The sequence below is a fragment of the Prinia subflava genome, chromosome 4, assembly GCF_021018805.1.
Source record: "Prinia subflava isolate CZ2003 ecotype Zambia chromosome 4, Cam_Psub_1.2, whole genome shotgun sequence".
In the NCBI taxonomy this organism is placed as follows: Eukaryota; Metazoa; Chordata; class Aves; order Passeriformes; family Cisticolidae; genus Prinia; species Prinia subflava.
Window position 1 is genome coordinate 3745612 of NC_086250.1, and position 13506 is coordinate 3759117.

The 13506-nt window shown below is 38.8% G+C and overlaps 1 protein-coding gene across 1 annotated transcript in view; it reads left to right on the forward strand.

The window, feature by feature from the left end:
• Positions 1-13506, forward strand: part of PIK3C2G (phosphatidylinositol-4-phosphate 3-kinase catalytic subunit type 2 gamma) — a 181164-nt gene that overhangs the window by 68400 nt on the left and 99258 nt on the right. The window contains exons 16-18 of the mRNA XM_063395184.1: positions 529-717; positions 11577-11670; positions 12761-12855. Coding sequence (XP_063251254.1) covers positions 529-717; positions 11577-11670; positions 12761-12855 — 378 coding nt within the window. The remainder of the gene's footprint in view (positions 1-528; positions 718-11576; positions 11671-12760; positions 12856-13506) is intronic.

The window sequence follows — 13506 nt, forward strand, 5'->3', positions numbered from 1 at the left end:
ACGTGCATAGATATGCCTAATTATTTTAAAAACAAATGTTAAAAATAGACACACCTGCATTAAAGAGTCAAAGCAAATGAAGGAATGGAAGCTATAACTTGTAGTGTTGTGTGTCTAGTTAAAAAAGTTAGAAATGATTTGTAGCAGAGAGATGCAACAATAATTTACCCAGTGACAAATTTTTTTTGTCAAAAAAACCCAACCGGTAAAAACAAACAAACAACACCAACGATAGAGACAGCAGAGAAGAAAATTGAGAGTGTTTGGAATGTGAAATAATCATATATATATGTGTCTTTTGACACTTCATTTTTATATGACCTAAGGCTGACAGATCCAGAATATAAGTATCACTTTTCTTATAAAAGCTGGTCTGCAGAAAATGATATCCCACCCCAAGGAAAACATGTACTTAGCTGAAAAGCAGTGTACTGTGTGACTTGGCCCCTCAGTACAATAAAGTTGGTTGCTACACAAAGCTTCAGGTGGTTTTAATTTCAAACTGAATTTCTAATCCTCTTTTTCCAGACTCTCAGAACAACAGAGAAGAATCTTGTGGTTTTATCGCTACTCCTGCAACAGCCAGAACTGCTCCCTTCCCCTGGTGCTGGGCAGTGCACCCAGCTGGGATAGAACCACCCTCTCAGAAATGTACGCCTTGCTGAGGAGATGGAGATTTGCCAGCCCTCTGGAGGCACTCGGGCTGCTGACTTTCAGGTAAGGGATGAGCCAAGTGGGAAAGTAAGGATGAACAGAACGATCATGTGCTGGTTATTAATTCAGTTTGCTGGTTATTAATTCAGTTTGCTCAGCACACTCCCCAGGTTTGGCTCACTGGCTGTGCTTTTGTTTCTCCCTGGGCCAAAGTGAAAATGGAGTTGCAGCTCTTGGGATGACTTTGAGTGTGCCAGCCGTGTCTTCTTGGCTGGGAAGGTTTCCTATTTCTCAGCATAATGAAAAGAGTATTTCATTCTCTAGAACAGATCCAGACAGTTTTTGATAACAGGTGATCAGTCAAATACTTAGCACTCACATAGCACTGCATAACCTCAAACTGCTGTACAGACATGAGGTGAATAATGGGAGATAAGGAGGACTGATGTCTCTAGATAATATAATAATCTATGTAAATACACACAGCCCCACGTGTAACCTATCTTTCTGAAGCAGATTGGATGAAACTTTGCAGTCAGCTGAATGAATTCTGTCGTGGTGCCTCATGTTCCACCCCCAGTTCCTACTCTGGGAGCTGATTGTTTGTCAGGACACTCTCTTGATGCTGGAGATAGCTCTACCCGTGATGTAACAGAGATCTCAGGGGACAGAATCTGTGTCAGCAGCTACATTCCCTCCAAAAACTTGGGAGGTATTCTGCTTTAAATGACCTGTAAAAACATTTCACATGCAGATGAAACGCATGAGCAATTTGTTTTATCAAGCCGTTGCTTGTCTTGGGTAAGCACAAGCTGCACCAGTTTTGCAATCTCAGTTTCATGCTGTACCTTCAGAAAAAAAATAAACCTCCTCCAAAGCTTTACTTGGGAAATATACTGTGAGTTGATACACTTACTGCCATATTATTAAAAATAGATATTTCATAATCTAAAATTGATTGTTTTCTCTGGCTGCAATTTGCTAAGAATACTTGTATCCCAGGTTCCTATCTGAACTATTAGCAGTTTCACATGTTTGCATCCATGTCTTTTTTATGTGTAGTGGGAATCGTCCAAGCAAAGATACTGACAGGTCAGATTCTGAAGCATAATATCATTATTTATCATTATTAAATTGTTAGGATCCTATTCTAATTTATAAAAGATCCATCCATGTAGAAAGGAATATATGGGCAGTGTGCTGTCTTCTGGACTTCAGAGCAGAAAGAGAATTCGATAGGGTTTGTCAGAGCACGCCAGGCTTTTAGAGCAGACCTTTTGCCTAATTTTGTTTCTGTGTCTGGGTGGCATTTCTGCAAGGGAAGATCTTGATTGTTCTTTGAAGATGCAGCTCTGCACAAGGGTGTGGTGCAGAGTATCAGTGCTTTCAGGTCCTTCAGAGAGTATTTCATATTACTCTGGCCCCCAGAATCTCAGTGTGCATGGGGTGCAGTGTACCCTTTGTTCATTCTGGCTACACAAAGATTGCTGGCATGGAAAAGAAGGGAAAATGTCATCTCTCATGCCACCACAGGGAGTGGCTGGCACCTGCAGCTGTGCCAAAGATCAAGTACTTCTCTCCTGATCAGGATCTTAGATGGCTTGTCCCTTGAGTTTCTCACAGAAGATAATATCAATCCGTTTTTTTGCCTCATGGTAAAGCTGCAGGAAGAAGTTCTGGATAACAGAACAAGTCCTCTTAAGAAAAAGAAATCTGTCCTTCTCATATCTGCAATATTTTGAACAACTGGGAAGCTAACCTTCAGAAACACAGAGATTACATTTCCCTAAAGATGCCTAGCTTCAAAATTGTCTGGGTCGCTGATTTAACTGCTGAGACACATGATAGATGCAAATTGAGAGAGTGGGTTGAAGGAGAGGAGTACTTTCCATATAAATGGATTTCTGAGGTTTCCTCTCTTAGTTCTCTATTTCTCAGTTTTCTATCATTTTGACAAAAGGACGGTAACACTGGCTGGGGTCCAACCTTATTTCCCCCTTACCTTCAGTGACTTTGGATCACAGGCTCTTTAACTGAGCTGGTTTTGAACATTCATTCAACTCTACCCTGTTTCATGTTTGGCATTGACAACTCATCAACTCAGCTCCTGACTTCTATCATCCACGAAACAGCTCTCTGATTTCTTGTGATTGCTAAGACACGGCTGAAAGATCCCAGTTCATATAAAACACGAGCAGAATATAAAATAAATGTTCTTCATATATTCATGTCTATTTTAAGAACTTGTGTTACCATCACTATCAAACCACGGGTAAGGAAAATGAATTAGAGCTGATCTTTGTCTACAAGGATTGCAACTGCGCTAAATCAGCCCAAAAGTCAGTCCAGTGCATCCTGTCTCAGTGGTGACCAACCCAGAGAACACAGTGAAAATGGGCCAAACATACTGGCACTGCTGCTCTCCCAACTTTCAGTAATCTGCAGCTCAGAGATTTCCTCAGACACATTTTTGTTGTTGTTGTTTCTAGAGCCCTCTTGCATTTTTCTTCAATGATTTTTTTCCAAATTGAAATTGATTCTGCATAAATATTCAGCTTACAGTACATTTTAAAGCAAGGAGATCTTCAGTTTAGCTCTATGCACCACAATTTATCAGTACCATAAAAGACACCAAGAGTTTCCAGTCACTCCAGATTCTGGATGCTTTCTTTGGTGGAACTTCAGTTTTCAGTGTCTTTAAGAGAACCTGAATCTGTGCCATCACTGCCACGTGCTCACTCTCCAGAAAGGGTTCTCAAAATCACAGGTCACTTCTGCAAGCCTTGGCTTGGGAACTCTAAATTATCCTTCTTCTCAGAGCAAAACCAGCAGCACCTTTCCTGATGATTAAACTCAAACACCCAATGGTGAGGATGGGGAAATAAAAACAACTGGAGATGCTTCCTCACAGCCTGGATTAGAAGGCAGCACCACAGAGCTTAGGGAGAGGTATCACAGCCCACCAGATCAAGCCCCATGAACAGGAACCTGAACTGGAAAACTCTTTGCAGCTGTCTGAAACTTCTAAGTTGTTTTATTCACCTCACACTTAAATGTACCCTTTAACAGATGTTCTTGGAGTGTCTCTCTTGCTTATGCTCTTCCACTTTTTCAGGCAGCTCTCAAGGCAGGCAAAGGATAACATGCTCATTTATGCAGTGGAAAGGAAGAACTTTCATAAATGGAAAACACAACTACGGTACATTTCACAGATAAATTCAGTTGCAACCTTGAATCCAGTACTCGGAGCAAGTGCGCTGATTCTGAGAGCCCTAGAAGCCAATGCTTAAAAAACAGAATTAAAAAAAAAACAAAAACAAAAACGTTTCTTTAATCAATAAAGATGCGATGGGAGGAGGAAGTGTAGAGAAAGATTTTACACTCTCACCTCTAATTTCAGGGAAGGATGGTTATAAGCTGTTGCCTGAAATATAAAATTAACCCTGAGGCAGAAGTTACAGAGATGATCCCTCCTACCCAGAACAGCTTCTTGGTGCCCTGTGCATTTGGTTGATTTTACTTATTGAGTTTGGTAAAAAGCCAAACTTTAGGGAGTTAGAGCTTTCTGTAGCTGAATCCACGTTGTGTGGCACCCTAGCCAGGGAAATAACACCAGTACAGTCATTTCCTCAGAGAATATCCTTGATGAGAGAAAGAACCAAAGGCAGGGTCAGCAGTGCCATCATTGACCATGTGCTGCTGGCAGCCCAGTGTGTTCTGTTCTTTTATGGATTAAATTTATGGATTATTAAAATCTGTTTAGAACAACTGTCATTGGGAAATTTCAGTCAGGTTATCTTGCTGTTCAAATTACTGCAAAGGGAACTCCAAAAATATTTGTTAATCAAACCAACAAAAGTCTTCCTCAGCTTTTGTATGGGGTTTTTGTTTGTTTTTTGGGGGGTTTTTTGGGTTTGTTTGTTTGTTTGTTTTTTGGTGGGGTTTTGTTTGTTTGTTTGTTTGTTTTTTGGGTTTGTTTTGTTGGGGTTTTTTGTGGGTTTTTTGGGTTTGGTTTGGTTTTTTTTTTTGGGTTTTTTTTTTTTTGTTGTTGTTGTTGTTGTTGGGTTTTTTCCTTTTGTTTTGTTTTGGGGTTTTTTTTTGGTTTTTTGTGGCTCATTTAGAGTACATTTGCAGCCCTGTGAAGTGTCATGGCTGGGAATGAGGAAAGTGAGCCAGAATCAGGAAACAGCCATGGAAGATGTCTCCTTTTCCCAGTACAGTGCATGGCTGCAACAGTTTTGAATAGAGAACTTTCTGAAGTACCTTGTGGAGGTGAAGATACAACCTCCCTGCCAGGCTTAAAAATGTTCCCAGAAACTTCCTGCTTGTGGGAAATGAATTTGAGTTCTAATTCCATCAGGACAGCTCCACAGGAAAGGACATTCCTTTAAAACCCTGTGCCCAAATCAGTGGTGTCAGACACAGTTTTGGTTATAGCACGCCTCAGCCTGTGACTGTCAAGTATTATTCTTGATTTTCATTTTATGTAGCACCATGGCTGTTACATTTCAGGGGTTCAGATATATAACCAATAATCACAATAAAATGTGGTACCTTGAAGACAGATTTTTTTTTCCTATACCTTTGAAAGCCAAACAGATTTAGAATTGTTGAATCAGATTGTCATTGTTTCAATAAAAGGAGTTCACAATGGAAAGTCCAGCAGAGTATTTATAAACCAGATAGAAGCAGTGCATATTTTTCCTGTTTGCAGGCTGTTACTTGGCTGTAGTTATGGATCAATATGGAGAGCAAACACATGCTTGGGCAAAGAAATAAGATAAGAACAAAGCAACACTTCACAATTAATTTGATACTTTGATGTACAGAACATGTTACTGATAAAGCTTTAAAACTGCTTGTTCTTAATATATATGAAATTTAGTGATAACTTAGATGGTGATGTATGCATTGCTAGGAACACACAAGTCTTTTTAGGCAGTGGCACATGATGAATTCTTTATTTTTTTAACTGCTTTTAACCATTTTTTTTTGCTTTCTTGGCAATAAATATGAAGGTACTGTAGCAGAATGCTGTAGTAGGACAAATAGACAACTATGTAGAATACTGCATGCTTTCTGTGCATAAATGTGCACTCTAGTCAGGAAGCTAAATCTAAATAATCATGTTTTTCATGGTTTTTATCTTCAGTTTTAATGTAGCAGAGAAGTTTGTCTCTAGGGTGGGAAGAGCCTTCTAGATCATACAGGTTTCAAATGGAAACTTCTTTTTGGTAATTTCTTCCCACTCTTGTCCTAGGATATGGCTCACCATATGGTCTCCATGACACCTTAAACTTATTCTTAGTTGTTTCAGTCAGAATTTCTTGTAGAAAATCTCTGTGAGCATCACTGAAAGTATATTTTCTATAAATTCAACAGATCTGTCTATCAATCAATCAGCCAAAGCAAAAGTGAGTGAATATGACCATGACTGGTGTGGGGTTGGGAAAGGTTCACTTTCACATTGAAGAGTGAATTTTCTCTTTTAAAAAAACATAAATTATGAAAATGCAGTGTCCTTTTTACTTATAGTATTTGTTATTTTTCTATATTTTCCTTTAGTCCTCACAATTTTCTAACCTTCATACACTCACATGGTGTTTTCTTTAGAAGCCCTCAAAGGAATGAAAAAATCACAGACAGGGAGTCCTTCTTACCTTATCTGTGAGCTCAAACTCTACACCTTAATCATTTTTCTGGTAGTTTCTTCCCTCTTCCTGTCTAATCATTTTTAAAATATTTAAATAGACTGCTCACAAAACTTCCCTGTCTATTCTTTTAAACAATTCTTCCATACTTTCTCTCCTGGCCCAATTGCATCCATCAATGACATGATATCCTTTACTACTCAAAGAGTTTTTTTTGTTTTCCTTTGGTATCCTCATTCCAATAGGTTTGATAGTTCAGCTTTCCTTGTTTCTGCCAGACTTAATTTCACGGACTAATTTTTTTTCTTTTTTTTGAAAATGCAACAGAACTTAAAATATGAAGGGAATGCAGAAATAAGTGGCATGGTATAAGCCTCTACCTTAAAAGAAGACATGTGAAAAGCTACATTGTTCTCTTCAGAGATCATCACCTGCCAGAAAATGTAAAGAACTGAGGAGTTTCACTTACATGACAAATATATTCCAGCATAGGGTTATTTGAGGCAGCACAATAAAATTAGAATAATAAAACTGTTAAAAATGAAATGCACATCTATTTCTCATTTACAGTCAGCTCACCACTGGCAGATGCTAAGATCTCAAGAGAGTTTCACAGATCCACAGGACGCCTCAGCAGTGCTTAGTTTTCTGTTTGAATCTGATTTAACTGAAAGGTACAGCCAGACAAATAGCCCCCAACTGGTTATCTGTATGAAAAGATTCAAAGACTGAAAGTTGTCCTTATTTCTAAACCAAATTGAAATCTGTGCTCATCCAGCTCAAAATTCAGCTTTTACAAAAACACCTTAAAATCTCAAGGGAGATCTAATAATCTACTTGGAAGTTAAAAAATGGGTGGCTGTCAGTCACTGGCATCACACAGAGAGGGAAGAACAAAACTGAAAAAGGGTTTGAGTTTAAATAGGTGAGAGTTTAATGAGAGGAAACAGTTTCATCACTCATGGAGAACCCAAATTGTGAGACAGGCTGTGAAGGAGACCTCTGAAGTCCTACATAATGTGACCTGTAACTGAGGACTAAACCCAACAACTATACATATTATTTATTACATATTAACGATTACATATTGTTTATTTTTTGGTAGAGCCTGTGATGTGTGTAAACCTGGGACAAATATGTAAGAAGCCATGATCTCTGTTGTAGAGTACTCATTGCCTTAAGAGAGAACAAATAAATTGGCCAAAAGAAGAAAGCTGCAAGATATTTCATTGCAGCCAGGGGAATAAATGGGGAACAATTGGTTCTATAGAACAAATGGTTCTATACAGTGGAGTATTCATGGACCAATAGGTTGTTTGTTGAGGGGGGAAAAAAAAGAAAACCAAAAAACAAAAAATAACAACTATAAGTGAGTGCAAACCCAATCCTAGATGATAATTGCCATTTTGAAACTATAAAATAAAAGAATCTTACAAGTATTATTATAAGATTTCATTTTAAGCTGAGGGGTTTTAGCTAAATTCTCAGATATTTCGGTGATAACCATAAAGCAGTAGGAAGAGTCCTCCTCAAAGATCCTGCCTCTCTGAAGCCACAGTCAGAGGCAACATCAGGAATTCTGTCAGCTCAAATCCTTCAAAAAATTGATCTGATGTAGGCAGGCTGTGCTACAGATGAGCTCCTCTTTCTGAGGAGTGTCCCTTTTAAAGACTGGAATATTGAATTTGTTGTGAAAGAGTTGTCTTGCTTCTCTGCTTTCAGAGTTTTCAGCATGTGTAAATAAATAATTGCATATTCATTGCAGCAAGCCCTGGAAATCAGCTCTCCACTAATATCCCAGCTATAAAGCTCTTTTTCTTAGGCCTGAAGTGATTTCTCTTGCATTGAATTAGAGTCAAAAAATCAATTAATTTTGTCCTTTAATCAAGACTAATTTATGGATTACTAAAATCAGATTTGATGCAACTCAAACATTTGCAAGCTTATTCACTGGAAAAGAAATAAAAAACCCTTCCAGCCCTAATTAAGTACCAGACTGCAAGATGGCATAGTTTCCAGGCATGTGAAGAGATTTTTTTACTCAGATCTGCTTCTAAACTTACTCTTTTATTGGCTTCTAGCAAATAAACTGCTGTTTGCAAGGGTGAATAGCATAAGCACCATGTAATTCTAGCAGAGTTCATAAGAGTTTGCTGTAACTCCAGTGTTTCTGAGGATGTTAAATGTTTGCTCAAGAACAAATGTAAGGAGGAAAACAAATAGAATTAACTATTGTGCCTGTGTTCAATACTTAAATGCAAATTCAATATTGCACTTGTACCCGTGGCCCTGAACAACACTGAAATTCAAAAAAAAGCAATGTCTATTACATCTAGGGATTAACAAATTGTCAGGTAGTTAAAAAAATGCTAATTGCCCGTTCTGTTCAAAAGACTGAACTAAGCCTCAAGCTGAGCTCAAGATTTACAAGCTGAAGGAAACAGTTTAGTCACCAAGACCAACAAATTACCAAAATCTCATTCAGGAGTGACAAGAGCCATGTTTCCTGCAGCAAACTGCCCTGCAGATATTTCCCCACAGTGCCTGTCACTGCCCTAATCACATCTCCTGGCACTGCTTCTGGTGACACAGACATAGCCCTGGTTCTGACTTACATCTAATCAATTCTAAATAAATCAAATGTTAGCAGCTGAATTTTCTGGAAAGTTTGGGATTAAAATGATTTTCTCATTCTTTGTCTAGCTGGAAAAAAAAAAAAAATATATATATATAGGAGTTTCTCTCCTCATGGCATTGCGTGTGTTCAGATCTTGGCTGCTGGTGAGGACAAGCTGTAACTAAGTAATAACATTTTTCTGCTTGGCCTTGTGCCTGTGTGGAGTGTATTTCACTGTTCAGTAGCCTGTTGAACCAGGCAAGAAGGGGAAGGAAAAGTCTCATTTCCATATTATCTGCACAAGCTTGGCACACAACCCTTTGGAGCAATTGCATAGTTTGAAAATAGGATGATATGGAAGGGATTTTTTTTTTTAATGTATAGCCCTCCAAATATGTTTTGTTCTAAATAGCTATGTGAATATTAAAGTAACAACTTCTCATCCCTAATAGGTTGCCTAGAATAAATAAGTATGAAAAACAAGCCCTGCAAAAGCTCTAATTTGTGCCTAGGATGATAATTTATTTATAATGCATTCCTCCTCTCCCCATCGAGGCCCTCTAGGCATTATACAAAGAATTATAAACCATATTAGAACCGTCATTAAATATGTGCCATAACAGACAAAGAAAATAGTAAAACCAGACCTGAGTCACGTTGCTAAAGGGTGATGGAAAGTGTTACAGGTTGCTGCTGGTTGCAGCCTTGAAAACTATTTTTTTCAAGTCCCACTTTCCATCCTTTTTTTTTTTGGTCAAAACATCCCCATTTTTATTAGATGGGCTCTGTTTAATTCGCTGATCAAAGTGCACACACTGTTCTGCTTCAGCAGGTTTTATTGAACTCAGAAGCTCAAGATTCAAGCAGCAGGTGCCACCACGCTGCTGAGCACTTGGCTTTACAATTTCTTCTCTTTTTTATCTTGGTAGCAACGAGGGGTCATTGCTGCAAATGCGGTGCTGCCTCCTCTGCTTCCCTTTGGGGTTTTATTCATGTGTTATTGGCAAAAGGTGCTGGGTGGGAAGGTGGGAAGAGAGCAGTCTGGGATTGTGAAGAATTCTTGAAGCAGTGACACTCTCGGTCTGTGGCCATGCACAAAGGGTCAGATTTCAAAGGACTTGGGGTGAAATGACAGGATAACCTTTGTCCTTTAGTCATCTTTTTATTGTGTATGCCTAGACTGCCAAATCAGAGATCTCTCCCCAAGCCTAACAAACATATCAGCTCAGAGGGAAGGGATTCACTGCTTTATTTGTGGGGCAGGGAACTGGATCAAAGCCCAGCAGCCCTTCTGAGCAGTGTCCACTTGGCTGTGGTGCTGCTTGAAGGCGTTTCTGCCCCTTGGGCAGAGATGACCCTCCTTGCACCCCTGACAACTGAAAGGTCTCCACCAACACTTCCAGTTTGCTCCAGGAGAAGACAGAAAACATCCTTGGGGTGGCAATGGACAGGAACTACATCTGTTCCTTTCTCTGTTAAAACAGAACTGCAGCAAATCAGCCAAATCTGAACCAATCTGGGCAATTTCTGTGTCTGTGAAATTCTCTGTGTATAAAACTGTGGAACCCTTAACGTTGGAGAAGACCGCTGAGATCATCGAGTCCAAACTTTAATGATTAATGTCACAACTGCAAAACATGAAAAGGCAGAAAATATTTTTCATTTTTTCAAAAGAAGCCCTTAAAAGATTATCTTTTAGCTTTCAAATGTTAAAAGAGGCACTGGACACTCTCTGTCCTGTTCTCTTAGAAGAGAGAAAATGTTCTGTTAAGAGTCAGTTTCGATCAATCAGGTTACATCAAAATTTCATTCTCTTTCAAAGACAAATGTTTTTACCATCTATATGATCCAGCCTTCTTTTTCTGCATTATCACTGCTGCCACACCGTGTTTTCCTCTTTTGTCACTTTTATGATGAGAGCTCTACCATAAAATCACAAAATCTATACCAGGCTACAGCCACCCTGGTTTCAGCCAGAATTAGTTGAGAATGTAGCTTATTCTGAGTTTTCAAATGTTTTCTCATCAGAAATGTCTGTTTCACTGACTTGGAGCCTTTCTGGGGAAGGTGTTCATTTCTTTTTACCAAATTTCACATAATAAAATCCTAAAAATACCCAACCCTTGTTTTCAATTTCAAAATCAGTTTTGTTTAAAAAGTATTTTTGATTGTGTTATGACAGAAAACAGAAGAGCTGATTTGGGAATAAATTACCTGAAATGAACCCTTTATGTATGGGAAATTTCAGGCTTTTGTGTTGTTGCTTGGAACAAATGAAGTTTTCAGGTAACTGTTAAATGTTCACATGGCTCAGAAATTTTCTATTTCAGGTAAGAAAGAACAGCAAGAGATCTGTAATTTGCTTCATGTTTTGGGAAATTATAATACATGGTAGTTCAAATTCAAAAAGGTATTTGAAAATCAGGTTTTTGGGGGGTTTTTTTGGTTTTTTCCCCCTCTGTGTGGCACTGTACCAGTCAATCCGAGTGAGTCATCTGTGGTATGTTTCTTGCTACAATAAAGCAAATTAATTGATTTTTTTTCTGTTCCATTTTGAGAGAAAATCAGTTTTTCTAACATCTTATATCAGCGAGAGCTCAGGAGGGTTGCAGTGGTCTGGTAGCTCTTAATGACACTTATTTGTTTTGCTCTAGTTTTCCTGATCAAGATATTCGTGGGGCAGCAGTCCAACAAATAGAAAATGTGTCCAATGATGAATTGTTAGAATACCTCCCACAGCTGGTCCAGGTAAGGGGGAAATTGATAGCCAAGGAAGTCTTCAGTGCAGATCAATAACTTCATTAAATACTTTTGATGCTTTCAGGATGGTTAAGACTTGTAAGAGGAATAAATAAGTCATGTCAACTAGTGCAATGAGTGGATTAAAAGCAGGGCTGAGGGAGAGACTGTTTCCAACATAGGAAAATGGAATTGTTTTGGCATTCTGATTGAGCTTTGATATATGGCAAATAAACGTATTTTCAAGTAGCAAAGAAAGGTAAAAAGTGCATCTGAACAAGAGAAATTCTGCTCAGGTGACAGGGCTTCATTGCAGCCAAGGAAGGAAATGTTTTTGCCACAGATTACTGGGTTTTTTATACCACATATACTGAGAGAACCACTGTCAACACAGAGTGAAGTGGACATTTGGGTGTGGAATTGTCTCTTTAGAGATGTACATTGCATTTCAGTGGAAATTAACATTTTGCAGGTTATGGCATCAGTGCTTCCAAAGCACTTGATGATTGAACAGGTCCAGTGTTGGGGCTGAACAGGAATTTTGAAAGCTTTATCCCCTCACTTCATAACTCTGTGTATATGGATGACCCACTATCCACACTGCAGATTTTCTCAGGGTTTCTTTCTGTGTTTGTGATATCTGCTTATCTAGATTGATATCTCTATATGCATTTATGAATATATTCATGTAATCCACTACTGTGAGGCAGCAGAACCTTCACAGCTTTACAGCATTCACAAACTGCTGCGGCCTTTCACCTTCCACAGCTTGTGCTCTAAAATAAGTTTATTTTCCAAACCAGATAATCAGATTAAAAAAAAAATTAAATGTAGCAGTGATAGTTTTAAGTGGGGGAAGACAAGCTGCATATTTATATGCATGTTAACACAGAATCAGGGTGTTGTCTGTCTGTCTGTCTTACAGGTGGTGGCAGATCCTTGTGGACTGGAGTTTCTCTGCTCATTGCATTGCAGAGCAAGCTCCATGATTGCTTTGTTCAAATTAAGCACCGGGTCCTTTTTGCTTAGCTTTGTTACAAAGGAAAGGCACCAAAGCCAGCATAAAATTGATTTTTTTATTATTTTTTCTTCTTTTAAGGTGCTCAAGTTTGAGTGGAATCTTGAAAGCCCTCTGGTGAAGCTCCTGCTGAGTCGTTCTCTTCAGAGCATCCAAGTAGCCCATCAGCTTTTCTGGTAAGATCATTTGCCATTGCTACCACAGTCATTTTCATTAACACTGAAATTTATCCACGATTCCATTGGTGATAAACCCTCTTTTGGTTTAAAATCAACAGAAAAAGCTAAGTTTTGCTCCTTCTCTTTCAGCACTTGGTATGGGTAACTTGTATAAAAGATCCACTTATCTCTGATTTCATCCTTCCCCTTGGGCAGGAGGAAGAGGAGAAAGTTCTCCCTTAAGTAAGATCCCATTTGGTTTTTCAGCATTTTTTGTTTGAGCCAAAACTTACAAGTATTGGTTAACTTTCAAAGGAGGCGAGCTGCTTTTGTGATTTCCCCAACCTCTCCTGAAGTCATCAGAATTCTCATGTGTGTCAAAATGTATGTCTTGCCCATTTTTACATCAGTCTGACTTGTGAAGGCAGAGTTTCCAACATTCCTTTTCATGATTGTGGAGATGTACCAGGCCTGGCAGAAATTGCCATTCACCACCTCCCTCTGCAATAGAAGGGGTCCTCTTCTTGTATTATTGAATTATTCTCTTTGCTGTGCTGTTACCTCAAGGCTCTCTGAGAATGAATGTGGTTTTCTGACGTCTCAACATCCTCCCTGCAATCTGAAAATCAAACTCTGGTGTTTTGTTGGGATTTCTTTTATTTTTTTCCC